General features: G+C 38.1%; 1 protein-coding gene across 1 annotated transcript in view; it reads left to right on the top strand.

The window, feature by feature from the left end:
• FBXW11 (F-box and WD repeat domain containing 11) overlaps positions 1-20,144 on the top strand; it is a 254,405-nt gene that overhangs the window by 193,801 nt on the left and 40,460 nt on the right. Inside the window, exons 3-5 of the mRNA XM_007939767.2 lie at positions 3,390-3,615; positions 15,874-16,060; positions 16,935-17,025. Of these exons, the coding sequence (XP_007937958.1) occupies positions 3,390-3,615; positions 15,874-16,060; positions 16,935-17,025 (504 nt within the window). The remainder of the gene's footprint in view (positions 1-3,389; positions 3,616-15,873; positions 16,061-16,934; positions 17,026-20,144) is intronic.

Below are 20,144 nucleotides of genomic sequence, written 5' to 3'. Positions count from 1 at the left end.
TTTTGGTTAGAATTAATTTTATTCATTCATGTTTATTATTTTTTTGCAATAGAATTCTTTTTATTTACTATTGATAATTCAATTCACAGTAGTTCTTACCCCTTTAGCTTTCAGTTTTCCTTTTGTCTGTCTTCCAGGCATGTAGTTAGTTAGTTATTGGTTAATAAATGCACTTAGGAGGCTAGATGGTTAGAAACCCTTCTGTAAATGAAATAATAACCTTTTGCTTATCAAATGAGATAATAGGTGTGAATGTGGTTTGTAAATTATAAAATAGTATACAAATACAAGTTAATATTATCTGATAATTTTTATTGGCTTTCTTTTTAGAGTATTTTTAAACTGTTAGAGTAATTATTTCAGCAAGTTGTCATTAAAAATATAGAAAGAAAGAGGGAAGCAAAACATGTAACTTTCTTTCTCAAGATTATGTACTTTTAAAATTTTGATGTACATTCTTTACTCTATTGGTGTGTTCCCCTTTACATAAATTATTGTGATCACAATACCATATAAAATTCTGGATCTTGCCTCTTGTTCCTTTTAATTGATAAACATGTACTCTTGTAATTACAAGCTTGCTTTATAAATATGATTTTAATGGCTACATTACAGCATTGTGTGTAGATGTGTTCATATACAAGGATATCTTGGAGATACTGTGGGTTCGGTTCCAGACCACCACAGTAAAATGACTATCTCAGTAAAGTGAGTCACACACGTTTTGGTTTCTCAGTGCATGTAAAAGTTATCTTTACACAATGAAAAAGTTAGAAATATTGTGAAAATTACCAAAATATGGCATATAGACATGAAGTGAGCACATGTTATTGAAAAAATGGCACCAATAGACTTGTTGCTTGACACAGGGTTGCCACAAACCTTCAATTTGTAAAAAACGCAGTATCTGCAAAGCTGAATAAAGTGAAGCACAGTCAAATGAGTATGCCTATAGTTTATTTTAACTGGTTGCCTATAATTGAGTAGAATTATTTCTAATTTTTCTCTATTATAAATGTTGTGGTAAAATCCTTGTGCCTAAGCAGCAAAGATGTACTTTAGACCTGCCGATATTTACCGTAGGAAAACATTTAATTGGAGCTTTGACTGTATTGAACTCTCTTAATTTTGGGGTCTGTTAACACATGTTAATGAATGAATGATTTCTGTTCATTACTACCCTCTGGTGGTACCTGGTGTCAGTGTGTTCTTCCTGATCCAAGATAAACCAAAGCCAGTTGCCGGTGGGACAATTCCGATTCCGACTCATAGTATCCTTATAGGACAGAGTAGAACTGTCCCGTAGGGTTTCGAAGGAGGTAATCTTTGTGTAAGCAGACGGCCACATGTTTCTTCCACTGTGGATTTGAACCTCTGACCTTTTGGCTTGACAGCCAGGCATTTAACCACTGCACCAGCAGTGCTTAAGATAAAAAAACCAAACTCATTGCTGTCGAGTCGGATCCAACTCATAGCGACCCCTCCTTGGGTTTCCGAGGTGGTATTACTACAGAAGTAGATTGCCCAGTCTTTCTTCTGAGAAGTGGCTGGTGGGTTTGAACTGCCAGCCTTCCGATTAGGCACTACACCACGAGAGCTCCTTGGCCTAAGATAGAAAGGGAATAAACATGCCTAGATAATGGGTAGGCTAGAGTGAAAGATAAATAAATGCTTTTCCTGCTTTGTATCTCTAAATGTGGACATAAGAACTTGCTTTAAGACATGGAAAATTTGTTATGTTTTTGTCAAGGAAGTCTGCAGACTCATTTGGATATTTATAAAGAATGTCTTCTTTCTGGGATGAGTCCAGTCTACTTTAAGTTAGGGGACATTCTGATAACAAAAGCTCTTGATTCTTTCTGTGTAAGACTTCAGTGATAGGCTCCTAATGGAATTAGTAGATATTTATAATGGAATTCTTTCGTTCTTAAAATTCTCTTACATATTTTTCCTTATAATATTATATACCAAAAGGACTATCAGAGGAGTGTGATGGACAGGTGGCTTGTCAAATACTGAGGTTGTGTTGTTTTTGAACAAGGAAGTTACTGGCCTCATGGCATTAGTGATAGTCCTAGCTTAATTTTTGATGCTATTGTCCTGGCACAGTGTATGGAATTAAAAAAAAATTGTGTATGTATACACACAGACACACACATACACACAAGCATACCTTGTTTTACTGTATTTCACTTCATTGTGCTTTACAGATACTGGTGTTTTTTTTTTTTTTTTTAAACAAATTAAAGATTTGTGGCAACACTGCTTCAAGCAAGTCTCATGGCACCATTTTTCCAATAGTGTATGCCTACTCCATGTTTCTGTGTCACATTTTGGTAATTTACACAGTATTTCAAACTTTTTCATAATGTTGTTGCATGCTTAATTGACTACAGTATTGTGTAAAGATAACTTTTATATGTACTGGGAAATGAAAACATTTGTGAGACTTGCTTTATTGCAATATTTGCTTTGTTGGTGTGTTCTGGAACTGAACCTGCAATATCACTGAGGTATGCGTGTATATACTGATTTTATGCAAGGCTATGTAGGTAGATTTGGTGAGAAAGGCGTTGTTAGTGTAGAAATCTGTGGATTATGTACAAGCCAGCTAGCTATACAAGATGGGGAAATTTTCAGGCACTCATAGTTGACCTAGGGTCACTTTCTGAGCAGGTGATTAAAAGAAGGGAGACATAATTTTGCCAGCAGTTTAGTCACACTAGGAAACTGTATAAAGGAGATGGAAACTGTTAGGTAAAATGAAGCTTTTAGATTGAATTACCTCTAGGTTTTAGCATACATACTTTCTGTCTTTTCCATTAGATCAGTGGTCCTCAAAGCGTAGTCTCTGCACTAGCAGCATCAACATTATCTGGGAAGTCGTTAGAAATGCAGATGGATAGAATGAGAACCTCTGGGGGTGGGGCCGAGCAAACCCTCTGTGTGATTCTGATGTGTGCGTGCAAATTTGAGAACCATTGACTTGGACTGTATATAACATTATCACTCAATTTTGAAGAAACAAAACAAACTATTAAGAGTCAATCAGTTGTCACTTTGCCAAGTTCAGTAGTTCCTCTAAGTTGGTCATCTCCAGCATTAGCTGTCTAATAATAACATGGTTCTGGAATAAGCATAGGAGAAGGATGACTTAAGACACCATTTAACTTCGGCATTTACTTTAGTGACTAATTTGAGGACATGGGGCCTGAATATATATATTTTAATTAATTCTGAATGAATTAATAAAGGAATACATTTGATTTTAGGGTGAAACTGGTATTTTAAGATTAAATACACAGGGTGAAGAATGTTTCTAATGAAATGTTAATTGGATTTATTTCCCTTGTCAAACTAATTATTATTTTATTTTATTTTTTAAATAGATAAGTAATGGAACATCATCTGTGATCGTCTCCAGAAAGAGGCCATCAGAAGGAAACTATCAAAAAGAAAAAGACTTGTGTATTAAGTATTTTGACCAGTGGTCTGAATCAGATCAAGTGGAATTTGTGGAACATCTTATTTCACGAATGTGTCATTATCAGCATGGACATATTAACTCTTATCTGAAGCCCATGTTGCAGCGGGACTTTATTACCGCTTTACCAGGTAATTACTTTTGTCTTCTAAAAGCTGAGCAGTGGAAGAATGCCCAATTCAAGAGCTTAGGTGGAGCTGAGTAGATAATTTTGTGAAATAAATGGCTGAGTACTGTGCAAGGCAGCATCTCTTTGTACACATATGACATTTTAATATATGTCAATTGAGGAATTAATAATTTAGCATCTACCTAGTTTCTGGGATTAATAGTGTTGATCACTGAATGCTTTTGATTTTGATGTAGTCTGTATACAGCCTGCATTTTGCCATTGTATGGTACTTTTTAAAAATACGGGACTCTTTTTCCTGCAGTATTTATGCTCAAGAAGCATACTAAAGTTTAAGATGTTCAGTTATATCTGAAGTGACACTTAAGGAAATGGCAAAAATGCACTGGGGAAACCAGTAACACGCCTTTATTACATTTCTTGAAGTTTGTTTTGTGTCCTCTCTCTCACCACCCTCTCCCGTTTTCTGTCTGTCTCATATACATAGGCACAATCACATACATACTTAGTTCCTTGGTTAAGTTTCCTTTGATTTTTGATTGCTCATTAATTTTGTTCTCCCCCTTCTCCCCTTTTCTTTCTTTCTCTGTCCTCTTTTTAAATTTAAAGTTGGTTAGGTTAGCTAGGGATAGGAGTGCTGGTGGTGCAGTGGCTAAGGTATTCAACTGCTAACCAAAAGACCGGCAGTTCAAATCCACCAGTTGCTCCATGGGAGAAGGATGAAGCAGTCTACTTCTGTAAAGATTTATAGCCCTGGAAACCCTATAGGACAGTTCTACTCTGTTCTGTAGAGTTACTATGTGTCAGAATCAACTTGATGGCAGTGATTTTGGGTTTAGGTTAGATAGGGAGTCCCTGGGTGGTGCAGATGGTTAATACATGCATGACTACTAATTGAAATGTTGGATGTTCAAGTCCACCCAGAGGCACATTAGAATAAAAGCTTGGTGATCTATTTCTGAAAAATCAGCCTTTGAAAACCCTGTGGAGCATAGTTCTACTCTGACACACATGGGGTTACCATGAATTGAGATCAAATCAATGGCAACTGGTTAGGTTAGATACAGAGATTTCATTCCTAAAGAGAAATATACTTGTCAGGACATTTGCCTCTGATAAGAGCGTTGTAGTCTAGAGGTTACAGCTGCCATGCTAAAGTAAGCTTAGAAATAGCCAGGGATGAACCAGTGCCACTGGTACTAGCCCTACCCCTTATCAGAGCTACAGGGTGGTTCTTCAAAGAGTAGCTCTTCAGTTAGCTTCTCTGCAGTTCACAGTACAGTGCAGCTGGACTGCATGTTCTAAGTACTACTAGCATAGTACCTAAGGCAGTTGACTGCTAACCAGAAGGCTGGCGGTTCAAACCCACCAGCCACTCTTCGGAAGGAAGGTTGGGCGAGCTACTTCCGTAGTGATACTGCCTTGGAAACCCAAGGAGGAGGGGTCACTACGAGTTAGTCTGACTTGATGGCACGTAACAACAACATAGCAAACAGGACTTGAACTCAGGTCTCAGACCTGCAACCTGGAGCTGCAAACTGATAAACTTCTGATTTCTAATCCTTTCAAAGCTTATAAATTTGCTTTCTACAATGAGAGTGTGAAAGGGTATTTGAGAGCTTAGAGAATTTTGAATCTTCTTTTTGTGTTGAAATGTAGCACGACTTGCTTAATTTCTTCCATTAATATCTCTAGAAAAGCAAAATGTGAGCCCCCTCTTTCTAGAATCATAGTACTTAATTGTTAAAAGGGGTCTTAGCCATCGCTTAGTCATGTTTCTTACATATGTAAGGAAGAGGAAGATAAGAGAAATTAAGTGAGATGCCCCAAATCATACATCTTGGTCCTGGTGGTGGTGGTAGGGGGTGAGTGATGTTGATTCAAAAGTTAGTGCAACAGCTAGTAGCAAAGTTCAACAAAACAGAAAATAACAAATGCTGATGAGGATGCAGAGAGATTGGGACTCTTATACACTGCTGGTGGGACTGTAAAATGATACAACCACTGCGGAAAGCAGTTTGGTGATTCCTTAAAAAGTTGGAATTGGAAATACCATTTGATCCAGCCATTCCATTACTAGGTACATATGCTAAAGAAGTGAGAACCAGGATAAGAACAGATACATGCATACCCATGTTCATCACAGCACTATTTATAATAGCCAAAAGATGAAAAGAACCTAGGTGCCCATCAACAGAAGAATGGATAACCAAACTGTGGTACATACACACAATGGAATACTGAAGAATAATGTAGAATAATGTAGAAGAACAATGTAGAATCGGCAAAACACTGCATAACGTGGATGAACTTGGAGGATATTATGCCAAGCTCAAGTCAGTCACAGAAGGACAAATACAGTATTAGTCCATTATTGTAAAAAGTCAATGAAAGGTTTATATATGGAAGGAAATTTTCTTTGTTGGTTACCAGGGGTGGGAAGGGAGGGGATGGAACACTGTTAGATAAGTAGAGACAAGTATTGATTTGGATGAAGAGAAGGGCAGTGTACCAAATGTGAGCGATCAACACAGTGGCACCGTGGAAGAGGAAGACATAGAGAGGTGCATAGGCGGTACAGACAACAAAGTTGAACCCTTTTGCACATACAGTACTGTGTTGTCAGTGATGGGAAACACTGATGTAGGGTTGGATAGATGGATGGACAGGCTGAACTGTTAGGTATGTCTATATAGGGGAGAGTGTGCCTGTGATCATGTACAGGGTTGGAAGACAGTGTTTCTACAAGTATCTTTGTATGTTCTGTAAGAATTGTATATAGTAGAGCTGCTAAGGGACAAGGTTGCAGTCACTTCTTGACCACAGCCAGCTACCCAGAGGGAGCAAGTAGTTGGACCTGTGGGCTTAGGACCGTAGTCGCCGGGGATATCAAGCTCAATTGGCATAACATACTACACAGAATCATTGTTCCACATCCTACTTTGGCGAGTAGCAACTGGGATCTCAAAAGCTTCTAAGTGGCCATCTAGATGCAACAATGGGTCTCTCCTCATCCAGAGCAAAGAAGAATGAAGAAAAACAGACACATGGAAACAGTTAGTCCAAGTGACTGGTATACCATGTGATCCTCAATCTATACAACTAAGAGACCAGAACTAGATGGTGCCCGGCTACCTACCATTGTCAACCACTTGGAGGGGGATCTCTCTTTGAGATCCTGGATAGAGTGGGAGAATAATTCGGAACAAAACTTAAAATCATTTAAAAAGAAAAAATTGCTGGTGTGATAGAACCTGATGGAGCCACTGAGACTGTGGCCCTTAGTGGCCTGTCAGGTCTGGAATTGAACCCATTCCTGTGGCTTCCAGCCAAACAAAAGATAGGCATATGAGAACATTAGGTAGATACACTCCTTGGAGAGGTCAGTCATGGGAGAATAGAAGGGCTCTATGCACAGGGAGACAGCTCTGGCAGCAGGAGTGCATGAGAGGGAAGCACACTGGGAAAGAGGTAACTATGGGGTAGAAGTGGGAGGGGAGCTGTTGCATTGTAGTAAATTGTAGTTAATGTCATGAGACAAAGTTTATGTGAGCTGCTATATGGAAAGTGAATTTGCTCTGTAAATTTTCACCCAAATCACAATAAAAATTAAAAGAATAAAAGTTAGTGCAACAGCTAGTATCATTTACTGTTAAGATTACTCTGGAAAAGTCCCTGAAGTTGGCCCTAAGCATAGAATACATGGTTTATACCTCAATTCAGTAATACTTACTTTTAATTAGAGAGAGAGAGAGAGGGAGAGACAGGCAGAGATGCTTTTAATTATATGAGAAAACTTACAGGTAAATTTAAGTAAGGTGAGTGTATCTGTGATGCATCTTCTCTGTACATTTTATATCCAGAAACCAGAACTCAAAAGTGTCTTAAGGCTTTCTGTTGAATCAGGCTGCATCTTACTCCAAGAAAAGGTTGGGGTCATTTTTTTAAGTCAGCAATTATACTCGTTCCTCGTAAGTCCTTTTAACTAAGTGAGAGTATGCCTCCTTCCATCCTCAGAAAAATCTGTTTGTTTCATTGTTTGCTTTCTATGTTTTTAGTGCCTCCCCCCTTTGCTTCTCAAATATTTTAGAGCCAGGCATTTCACTTTATAGAATATCCACGAGGTGGCACTGTTGAATTTCTCTTAATTTGCAGCATGTAGATCAGAGACAGCCCATTCTTTTGGGGGAGTGTATAGTCTTGGAGAAGAGACAGAACACATGAACATATGTTATGTATATAAATATGGTTAATATAATTGCATACAATTCACTTTTCATTATAGCAGATTTTAAGGCATTGTCCGTATCTCTGTTAAAGTGGAATTTTGTGGTATTGTATATTACATGAAATGAATGGACCATTGGCTGGGATGTGGAAATATTTTTGTTAAAGTGGTATTTGTTTTAACAGGATTTGATCTGAACATATATACATATGTCAGTATATATCATACATATGAATCTAATAGCTGGGGACAGGCTGGCCAAGTTGATTGTATTAGTTAGTGTCTAGTAGACTTGGATTAAACCTGGCATTAGTTCCTTAACACAGACCTTGCCTTTAGAGCATTAGGGGAAAAACAGGTCCATGTGTATGTTCATACTTAGATTTAACATTATATAGAGCAACTTATTAATCATCATTTAGGTTTGTTGTTTAACTTTTGCTTTGGATGATCTTGAGTTTGAATTTTTACTGTATTGAAATTAATAGAAACCTAATTTGTTATGATTACAAAAGTCATTAATTCAATAAAAATTGTCTATATTGTCTATAGTTTTGGCTTTTTAATGCTTACTGTAAATATTGTACCTGTCAGTGTTGGGAAAATGGAAAATGTTTGTGGTCTCTGGCTCCTTTTGGTTCAGTGGAAAAAGTGATAATTATGATATGCTTTTCTAAAAATCATGGTAAATGTTTAGTCTACAATGTCAATTTCTGCAGGCTAAGTTTGTGGTTTGTAAGAATTGTTGTTAAAGGGAAAATGTATACCATTTAAAGTAGAGGCAGATTGTACTTCAAAAAAGATGATATACTTTGGTCATCAGTTTGGTGAGGTGTCTAAGCAATTAACAGTTTTTGAAACATCCTTCTGGCCATGGTTTATTCATTTGTCTTATCTCCAAGTAAGGATGATAAATCATTATGGCTGTAAATGTGACAGAGACTTACTAGATCAAGGACTTCAGGCTGGTCAAAGACCCAGCAGGATCATGTGGGATGGGCATGGGTGTGGGATGTAGACAGCCCTTGGGCTTGGATCTCTGCTTTTGCACCTGAGATCTCTGTGACTCACTCTTTGGAGCCTCAGTTTCCTCATCAGTATGGGAATAATAATAATGCTTCATGGAGGATATGGTTAAGCACTCAGCTGCTAACTGAAATGTCAGCAGTTTGAACCCACCAGCCGCTTCATGGAAGAAAGATGTGGCAGCCTACTTCCATAGAGATTACAGCCTTGGAAATCCATAGGGCAGTTCTTTTCTGTCCTACAAGGTTGTTATGAGTTGGAATTGACTCAAGGACAACAGGTTTGGCTTTCAGTTTTTTTGTGTGTGTCTGCGTATTATGAGGATTAAGACAATGTATATAATATGCCTGGCATCCAGTGCCAGGTACTCCAGGAATTGTAGCTTTGGTTTAAAAAAGAAAAACCCAGAGAGACAGGAAACACCTGCTTCTCTAGAGGTAATAAGATTTATTGCTAGGAAGTTTTAGTTATTCACCCACTAATATCTGAACTGATTCATCCTGACATCTTATAAGTGTGTGTGCCACTTTGTTGTTTTGTTTCCTGGATGTTTTTTGGAAAGAGATGTTGGTCTTTGTGACCTAAGCATTTGTTTTTCTTTTTCTTTTTACTTGTTTCTATATGTATTCTTAGGTCAGTGTATTCCAAGTTAAATGCCTTTAGTGACAGACATGTTCTGTTAGCAAGTGAATTGTTTTTCTTTGAAAAGGTTTCTAACTTTGCGTTTTACAACTAAAGCTATGACTAGGAAGGGGAAGGGGAAGGGATGGCTGGTGTGGGTGGGGAAGGAAGTTTCTTTGCAGCTGCTCTTTGAAATGCATTTTTAAAATAATAAAAGTTTCTGTAATTGTATGATCTAAGCAGCTGTGTTAAAACTGGCTGTAGTCAATGGCATTGAACTGACATTACACATTTAAGTTTCATTTTGATACAGTCATATGATACAATATGTAAATACAATTATTTACATATTGAGCTTTGAAATTTATGCCTTTTAATTGTTTTAATTTATTATTGAAATTTTTCCAGACCTTCATCTGGTACCTATAATTAGCAACAGCAGCATTTCTTCAGCACTGTGTGTGCAGTATTCAGGCTAATTTTCTGAGCTCATAATATTGTCCTCTTGTTGCCTTGGGAAGAGGTGGCGGTGGGAGATGGGGGATTGTACCACAATAGATTAATGAGAGCCGGACATTGTTACTTAACAAAAATGCTCAAAGCACTTTTTTAGCCTGGGAAGATGGACTACCTTATTCAGTAATCTCTTTGTCCTGGAGAAGTTTGAAACCAGAAAGTTACAGGATATGCCTGTGTTTCTGGGGTAGCTATTCCAGGGCACTCAAATAGAGGTTGTGAGAGTCCTATTCCTCTCAAAGCATTTAAGGGGATATGGGACAAGATATAAGAAGGGCTTAGCCTTTTGTTAGAGGTGGTGCCATATTTTTTTCTCTGCAGAAAATAACAAAAAAGAGGAATACTGCTTAGCCTCCTTTACCATCAATGTCAACTAAGGGGACTTGAGGGAGAGGGAAGAGAACAGACTGACATTTATTGAGTAATGGTTATATATTTCATTTCCTGGCTACCTTTTCAACACACCTGTGAACTCCCTCTTTGTAAAATGAGGATATTGGGAGTATATATCTCAAAGGGTTATTCTGCCCATTATATGAGATAATCCATTTCAAGAATTTAATAGTATTCCTATTTTATAGAAGACTGAGATCCAAACAGGAAAACTATTTACTTAAGGTCACACAGGGTTGCATCAGTGTTGTGTCCTGTCACCATGCTTACTCAATCTGTATGTTAAGTAAATAATCTGAGAAGTTGGACTATATGAAGAAGAAATGTGGTATCAGGATTGGAGGAAGGCTCATTAACCCACAATATGCAGATGACACAACCTTGCTTGCTGAAAGTGACGATGACTTAAAGCACTTAATGATGAAGATCAAAGACTAGAAACAGCTTTCAGTATGGATTATACTTCAGCATAATGAAAACAAAAATCCTTGGATCTATACCGATAAGCAGCATCATGATAAATGGAGAAGAGATTGAAGTTGTCAAAGATTTCATTTTAACTTGAATCCACAGTCAGTGCCCATGGAAGCAGCAGTCAAGAAATCATATGATATATTGCACTGGGCAGATCTGCCACAGAAGACCTCTTCAAAGTGCTAAAGAGCAAAGATGTCACAGTGAACACTAAGGTGCCTTTGACCCAAGCCATAGTATTTTTGGTAGCCTCATATGCACGTGAGAGCTAGAAAATGAATATAAAGACTGCAGAAGTATTGATGCATTTGAGTTGTGGTTTTGGCAAAGAATATTGAATGTATCATGGAGTGCTAGAACAACAAACAAATCTGTCTTGGAGAAAGTATAGCCAGGCTCCTTAGAAGTGAGAATAGCCAGACTTCATCTCTCTTGCTTTGGTTATGCTGTCAGAAAGGACCAATCCCTGGAGAAGGATATTATGCTTGGTAAAATAGAGGGTCAGCGGGGTAGCAAAAAGGGGAAGAGCCTCAGTGAAATTGATTGACACAGTGGCTGTAGCCACAGGCTCAAGTGTGACAATTGTGGGGATGTCACAGGACTGGACAGTGTTTCATTCTCTTGTACATGCAGTCACTGTGAGTCAGAACCAATTTGACAGCACCTAACAATAAGTTTATACAACTAGCAGTTGTCCAAACCAAAGGTCAACCCATGTTATCTGAGTTGACAGCCAGTGTGTGTTCTTCAACACTATATAGATATCACTGAGATGTTGCTTAATTGAACTGATGACATTTGAAAGAGGAGGAAATCTGTTTAGTAAGGGATTTACTTAAGTAGGCACTCAGTGGTAACCTAGTGGAGAGCATCTGAAGGGAGAAAATAAGTAAATAAATAATAAAAGAGGACTAGAAGGGATATGATTGCTATAAGCCAGTAGTCTCTGGCATTTCAGAATTACCTGGTGGCCTTCTTAAAAGAAGATTCTATAAATCTGGGCAAAGTCCTAGGAATCTATTTTTTGTAACTGTTGTTTTTGTTTGTTTTAAAATCAGTAGTCCAAAGTGATTCATATATAACCATACAGTCACCTGAAATCCAGCTCATAGACCACCCAGATAGATAGGAGGTGCTGGTTTTTCAGTTCATATACAGATAATGGGGATGTTGTAACTATTGTGGCTGGACAAACCACTTACCTAATCACACATCAAGCATTCTTGCCTTGGTATTTGTTTTATCTCTCAGAGAGCAGAGGACTCAATGGGGAGAATTAGCTAGGGCTGTGTTTAAACCAATTAAAACAATTTGATTAGTGATATGGAAGTAATATGAACCTTGAGAAGTGACAGTGTTCTAATACTAATCGTAAAAACTAGAAAAGGAAGGTGGTGAGATAAATGCCCTAGAATTAGAAAAATTCAATGAAGCGCTAAGTATTACCCCATGGTTAGAGACGAAAAGAAAATACAATTATGATATATGAGATTCTAATTAATAATTTGGCAGTCCTAGCAATGGAGAGACATAAGTAGAATTCCATGTATTATTCATTTGTATCCCTGATTTTAAATAAACATGGACAGAAGATGAAAGAAAGGGCTACATGGTCATGGAGATACACCAAAAGGTGGCCTAAATCTTTAAGAATGGCCAAAACTTGAATAAGGTAAAATGGTCCAAAATGTTTAAATAATTTGGGAGCACTTAAACAAAATAAAACAGAGAAGGATTATAAAGAATGAAGGGATGTTTTCCTTGAAATACATGGTAGAGTGGTAATAGAAAGAAACAGTGTATTTTCATTTTCATTTAACTTACTCCTTTGTCCCCCCTACAAGGATAATGGTTTAAAACCAGAAAGGATAGGAAAATAGTAGTTCAACAAAAATGCAAAGATATTTAAGAAACACATAGCTCCTGTAAACAAACAGACATTGTGTGCCAGGATAATGACAAAACCCGTAGTTATGATTTCAGAATTGAGGAATACTGAGAAGTTATTAAAAACAAGTGGACAGAGCAACTGGGTACAGATGTACCCTGTGCAGCTTGTACAACTGCATTTGATACTCCTACATGACAGTACCATGACAGAAATGATTGGCAAGCAGACTTGTTGGTTTTAAGAACCAGAAAAAGTATATTTGAGGGATGGGATGATTGGCGGTTAAATTTGATGTACTCCTGAGAATTCTGAAATGAATTATTATTGTTGTTGTTGTTACGTGCCATCAAGTCGGACCCGACCTGACTCATTGTGACTCCTCCTTGGTTTTCTGAGGCAGTATCACTACGGAAGTAGATTGCCCAACCTTCCTTCCGAGGAGTGGCTGGTGCGTTTGAACTGCCAGTCTTCTGGTTAGCAGTCAAGTGCCTTATGCACTATGCTACTTAGCAAGAATTAATCAGCTTCTGACAGATTTTATAGAGTTGTGTAAACCCAGAGGGATGTATATAGAATGTTTAAAGTTATCTCTGGGAGGTGGGATTTAGGGATTTAAACATTTTTGCCTTATGCCTTTTATAATTTTTCTATAATGATAATGGGTTTGTTGTTGTCATTAGTTGCCGTCAATTCTATTCTGACTTATGGCAACCCTATGTGTGCAGAGTAGAACTGCTCTGTAGGGTTTTTAAGGCTGAAAGCAGATCATCAGGCCTTTCTCCCAGGGCTCCTATGGGTGGGTACTAACTGCCATACTTTTGGCTAGTAATTAAGCACTCATCCATTTGAGGCACCTCGGAACTCCATGAAAATGGATGATATATGTTAGAAAGGGATACAATATGTAACCAAAAATTTGCAATAGTAACTTTATAGATAGCACCAGCAAAGGAACACAGCTTAATTGTACCAAATTCACCTAATTTTTCTTTTGAATAAAGTTCAGAAAAATGATGAAAAGATGGTCATGTCTCCATGGGACATAGTTTTTCCAGTTAGCACTGAGGATAGAATACAGAGATGTAGGTAACCCAGAAGGTTACCAGGCTTGTGGTTCATGTTGGTACCTTTATGACTATTAATGAATGAATCAGTGATGGGGAAATAGCTGGAGGGTAATATCTAGTATCACAGATGTTGTCCTTGGTTCTGACCCATTTAACTGGTTTACCAACAACTTTGGATAAAGACATTCTATATTTGCCCATTGTGCAGATCTTGTGTGTGGAGTATTTTCTAGATGTCAGGATTAGAATTCTAAAGGCTGATGTGGATGGGTCAGATAAAACTTAGATGGTGAATAATAAAGATAAATATAAATTGCTGTACAAGTACAGAATTAGGGGAATTTATTTTAATAGATGTCCTTGGGGAAAAGGTGCAGGATTTTATTTTCAGTTGCTTATGAGTTGGCTGTGATATGACACTGTTAGATAAAGGTAATGTGGTCTTTGACTTCATTAACTGTGATAAAATGACAAATGGAAGAAAGTTAGTAGTCCCAGTGTAGTCTTTATTATCATACCTTAGCTTGGGTATTAAATCTAGTCAATATTAGGAGAATTAGTATATGAAGGGCTTTGAAACCGTGGTCAACATTGTAGCAATAGTCATTCTTAGATGCATTTTTTTTTATCTCATTTGGTATTTTCAGAATAGGGTGAGGAGTATTATCCCTGGATGAGGAAACTGAGGCTCTAAAAGTTTTATGATTTATCTGTACTCTAGTGTTTTACCATAAAAGTTTAGTGCTACTGTATTGCTTCTACTATTTTGAAAAAGAGAACAAATATTAACTTGTGTAGTGCTTTATTGGAGCTCTAGTAGCATAGTGCCTAAGGCACTTGACTGCTAACCCACCAGCCACTCCTTGGGAGGTAAGTTGGGCAATCTACCTCCTTAGTGATACTGCCTCAGAAACCCAAGGAGGGGTCACTATGAGTCGGGTCTGACTCAACAGCACATAACAGTGGTTTATTGTCTTTAAAATATTTTCACATAATTGATCATAGGGATCATCTTCCTACCATTGTGAATATCAGACTGAGGGCAAATTACAAATGGTTATCTTTGAGAGGACCCTTGAATTCCATGGTGGGTTGAACACAGTGACCTCTAAAAACAAAACAAAACAAAAACCAAACTCACTACCATTGAGTCGATTCTGACTCATAGCTACCTCCTTTGGGTTCCTGAGGCGGTAAATCTGTACAGAAGTAGATTGTGCAGTCTTCCTTCTGCAGAGTGGCTGATGAGTTTGAACCACCAGCCTTGTCAGATACCTTAGGCACTATGCCACAAGAGCTCCTTTAAGGTTTTAGAATTTGTAGATGTGTGTTTCTTGTTTTGAGGGCTTTAACCATCTATCTATTCAAGAATAGAAAATAGATACAGAAGGAGATAAAGAGAAGTTTGACAAAAATACATCTAAAACAACAGACTTTTAATTCTTGGATTGTTAACATTTCATGAGCTTTTAAAGATGTGTCCATGTTTTACCTTTTTTGTCTGTTGCTCCCAGGGATTCACATAGGACATGAATTAATACGATATGATTTATTACAGAAGATAAAGAGTTAGAGGGGGAGAAAAAGAACTTTAAAGTAGAGCTTTGGATCCATTGTTGGTTTTACTACTAAATAATTGTGAAACGTTGAATACTTTATCTCTTTTTGTCCTATCTGTAAAATTTGGAGATCTTGTAATCCCATATCCTTAGGGATTTTATAAGAGCCATGTGAAAGAAAATAAGTCTTTTATTAGAGCACTTGACAAATCTAGAATTGCCTGGGGTCAACTTTTATACACAAAGAACAGTTGCCATCAATTGTTTTATATTAAAAAACAAACAAAAACAAAAACCCGAATTAGAAAGAAGTGTATATGCTAATGTACTCATCATGCACTTGTATGTCTGTAAAACTTCTGGTATTACTTAAAATATTTTACCTGGTTCAGGATTTCTTTATTCCTTTGATCTTTAAGGATGTGTTAGCTGACATATTTCCATCTACTGTTCCCACTCCTTCATTGCCTTTTCTGTTTTGTAGAGCAAGGCTTAGATCACATAGCAGAAAACATTCTTTCCTACCTGGATGCCAGGTCTCTGTGTGCAGCAGAGCTGGTGTGTAAAGAATGGCAGCGAGTGATCTCAGAAGGAATGCTTTGGAAGAAGCTTATTGAACGAATGGTACGCACTGATCCTCTATGGAAGGGACTTTCAGAAAGAAGAGGGTGGTAAGTACTATGATCGCTTGTTCCCTTGAAAAATATTTCTTTGATGTAGCAGGTGAGATTGATTACTCAAAAACTCAGTTATACTTGCAGAATGCATTGTTGTATATTAAACTAGGGGGAAAACATGAATGTTCAAGAGTTGGGGGGGAAAAAGTAGAACTTAGAATTCCCTCCATTTTCCTTTCTAAAATGTATATATTTTTCATATTTAGTAACTGTTAGGAAGTAATGTGTAGTTTGAATAGGTGATTTGGCTCTTCAAAGCTATGTATTTATGCTTTTCCCTTTACATTTTTCTTAGATAGATAAAAGAAAACATGAGAAAATCAAATAATGCCATTTTACTATTTGTTGTTGCTTCTGCTTGAGAATGTGTAGGGCACTGTGGACAGTTGTTGTTTTTTTTTTTTTCCCCCAAAGAAGCAGCTTTATATATAGCAGTGCATATAACATGCATGGCACTGACTTTGTCCAGTTAACACCAAGGAGAAGAGAGCTACAGTCAAGTGGTGGTGGTGGTGTGAGTCAGAGTTAGGGCTGCCTTTTCTTTATTGGAGGCAGTTTCATGAGTACTGTTTAGATTTTGTCACAAAGGCACATTAGCTCTGTATACCACTTTTCATTAAACTCTGTAGAATGAAAAGCTAGATTAATTACATCTTGGATACACTAAGGAAAGGCCAGGATGATGTAAGAGATCTGTGAATTAAAGTAAATTTGCCTCTAACATGTAAATTTAGTTGTTAGAAACCCTGCTTTTGAACTGTTCAAGTCAAAAGAATGAAAGATATAGTATCTTTGTAAGCATCATATTTAAATAAAATTTACCCTTTCATGTGCAAAAATGTAATATCTGTTTGTTTTTATTTGCCAGGGATCAGTACCTGTTTAAAAACAGACCCACAGATGGCCCTCCCAATTCATTTTATAGGTCATTATATCCAAAGATTATCCAGGATATAGAGGTAACTTTATGAGTTATCTGTTTTACGGTTTTTTTGTGTCTTGTTCTCAGCTTTTTATGTTGCTGTATTCTTTTGTTCTAAAATCAGAGAGCTAGTAATTTTTTCTTTAAAATGTGAGGTCTTAGAACAAATGTGTCGCAACCAATGTATAATCAACAGTTGTTCTCCATAGTAGATAATGCCTTTTGGCAGAAAGCAAACTACCTTTCCTAAAAGATGAAATGTGTCGCAAGACTGCCAGTTAATCAAAACCTTAATGAAAATTCAGCTCTTTATTTTAATTTGGTAAGTTTTCCAAAATTAAGGCTCAGTTTACCAGGTAAGATGAACTCTAGAGCCATCTCTAGAGAACTAGAGAAGTCACAGTCTTAGTTCCCTTAGTAAATTACTTTTTTTTTTTTTTTTTTTTGTAAAAATGACTCTAACATGATTCTAAGCAATAGCTAAGTGGGTTTTATAGAGCAAATTATACTTCTGGACTATTTTGGCATTTGAGTGTAACTTCACCAGACCAGTAAAACTCTGTAAACTTGATGAGAAACATTGGAGATGTTTGATACTGTTCATGTGTTCTAATTAGTTCAGTTTTATTATTTAGCCCCTTTCCTTGAACCAGGAAAGACGTGCACAGGCATTTCTCATTAACTCTTTCACATGTGTTCTTGGCAGGTCTTGGTTACTTCACTATTTCCTCATTGGCAGAAAAGTTTAACCTTAGCTAGGCAATGCTGTATCACTCATAAAGTTACACTCAGTTTCCCAAATGTGAAGTAATCCTCTCCTCCAGGTGATAGACATAAAAGTTATTAATGCCAAAATTCGTTAATGGAGAAACATGTGCTCTTTTGGAGCCCCCACCCCCACCCCCCCACACTCCCTCCTTCCTTTCTTTCTTTTTTTAGGCAGATGTGAACTAATGGAATCATTCCATTAACAATAAATCTGAATGTGACTGGAATATCATTATTTAAAACCCTTGTCTTGGGTATTTTGTTCTCTGTAATGAGCTGTAAAGTAACCTTACAGGGAGGGTTAAATAATTTAAAACTTTTGCCTGACAAGTCATAAAGTTTAGGAATTAATTGACCCATTGACAGATAAAACTTTAATAAAATAAATTGTGCCTACAGTGTGAAGACCTGAGATATAATGCTAACTTTCATCTTATATTGGTGTGTGTATGTGTCTTTTAGGGGATAGTGGTTCTCTGGGCTGTCTCTTACCCCTATGTGGGGTATACCAAATGCATAAAGGCCTCAGGGACAATATCCTCTTCTGACCTCATGAAGGGGAGAGAAAATTGCCATCAACAGGATCAGACCAAGGCTTATTCCTGTGAGGCCAGACATACTGCCACCCTCCAACCTTTATACCAATTCTGACACCAACGGTCTGGTCTGTTACTACTTCTCTGCTGGGTTTGATAATTCTTTACAGTGACCACACAGAACTCACAGACAATACTCATGATAATGGGGTTTAATAGGAAGGTAACAGGTTACAGTTCAGGTCAGGATGCTTAGGATACAATTCTTCAGTCATAGTAGCCGCCTCTTGACAGTGCCTTCAGGCATAACTCTCTGTGGCCCTGGACTTCTTGGCCTGGCCTCTGCCCTGCTTGGGCAAGTGTTACAAAGCTCTTTCAGCTCTGCCGATACATGTACCTAGGTACACCCCACTCTGCCAGCAAGCTTCTTGCCCAAAAGTACTCAGATTTTTCAATCTGTGGGCTGGCAGCCCATGGTTCTGTCTGGTGCTGGTCTCTCAGTTCTGCTGCCACTGTCTCTCATGTCTGCCGGTTGTCTCTCCCAGGAGGTCCAGTCCAGGGATCTCATGTCCAAGGATGCACTCCACTCCACCTCCAGCTCTTCTCTTTTGACGACAGTGAGATCCTCCCTTTTGCCTACGGATGGGCTAATTTTTTTTTTTTTTTTTTTTTAACATTGTAATTTGGGTGAAAGTTTATAGAGCAAATTCACCTTCTATACAGCAGTTCACATACACTTTGTCTTATGACATTGACTACAGTTTACCACAATGCAACAGTTCCTTTCCCACTTCCTCCCCATAGTTACCCCCTCCCTGTGTCCTTCCCTCCATGCACTCCTGCCCCCTGAGCTATGTCCCTGTGCATACAAAGCCCTTCTATTCTCCCATGATTGCTCTCTCCAAGGAGTGTATCTCCCTAGTGTAAACGTTAACCTCATATGCCTGTCTTTTGTTTGGCTGGAAGCCACAGGTGTGGGTTCAATTCCAGACCTGAAGGGCAGCTAGGGGGCCATAGTCTCAGTAGTTCCATTAGGCTCTATCAGACCAGCAAACCTGGTCTCCTTTTTTTTTTTTTTCTTCAAATGATTTTGAGTTTTGTTCCACATAGTTCTCCCACTCTATCCAGGATCCTCCTACATGGATCCCCCTCCGAGTGGTTGACAGTGGTAGCCAGGCACCATCTAGTTCTTCTGGTCTCACAGTCCTATAGGCTAAGGATCTCACGGTGTACCAGTCACTTGGACTAATTGTTTCTATGCGTCTTTGGTTTTTCTTCATTCTTCTTTGCCCTGGAGGAGAGACCTATTGTTGCGTCTAGATAGCTGCCTGCAAGCTTTTAAGATCCCAGTCACTACTCGCCAGAGTAGGAGGTGGAACAATGTTTTGTGTAGTATGTTATGCTAGTTGAGCTTGATGCACCTTGTGACTATGGTCCTGAGCCAACAGGTCCAGCTTCTCACTCCCTTTGGGAAGCTGGCTGTGGCCAAGAAGTGACTACAGCCTTGTCCTTTGTCAGCTCTACTATACACCTGGAAATTCTTACAGAACATAGCAATACACTTGTAGAAACATTGTCTGCCTATCCTATATACATGGTCTTAGGCACACTCCCCCCAGCATAGACGAACCTAATAGTTCAGCCTGTCCACCCATCTATCCACCCATATATCCATGTTTGCCTTCACTGACGGTGCAGTACTGTATATGCAGAAGGGTTCATCTTTGTTGTCTGTACCTCCCATGTACCTCTCTATGACTACTCATGTCTTCCTCAATGTCATTGTGTTGATCACTCACATTTGGAACATTGTCCTTCTCTTTATCAATATCAATACTTGTCTACCTATCTA

Source organism: Orycteropus afer, unplaced genomic scaffold (genome assembly GCF_000298275.1).
Source record: "Orycteropus afer afer isolate SDZICR_OR568_19922 unplaced genomic scaffold, OryAfe1.0 scaffold00062, whole genome shotgun sequence".
NCBI lineage: Eukaryota > Metazoa > Chordata > Mammalia > Tubulidentata > Orycteropodidae > Orycteropus > Orycteropus afer.
Note: the sequence above shows the minus strand (reverse complement) of the source record. Positions and strands in the feature narration are given on the sequence as shown.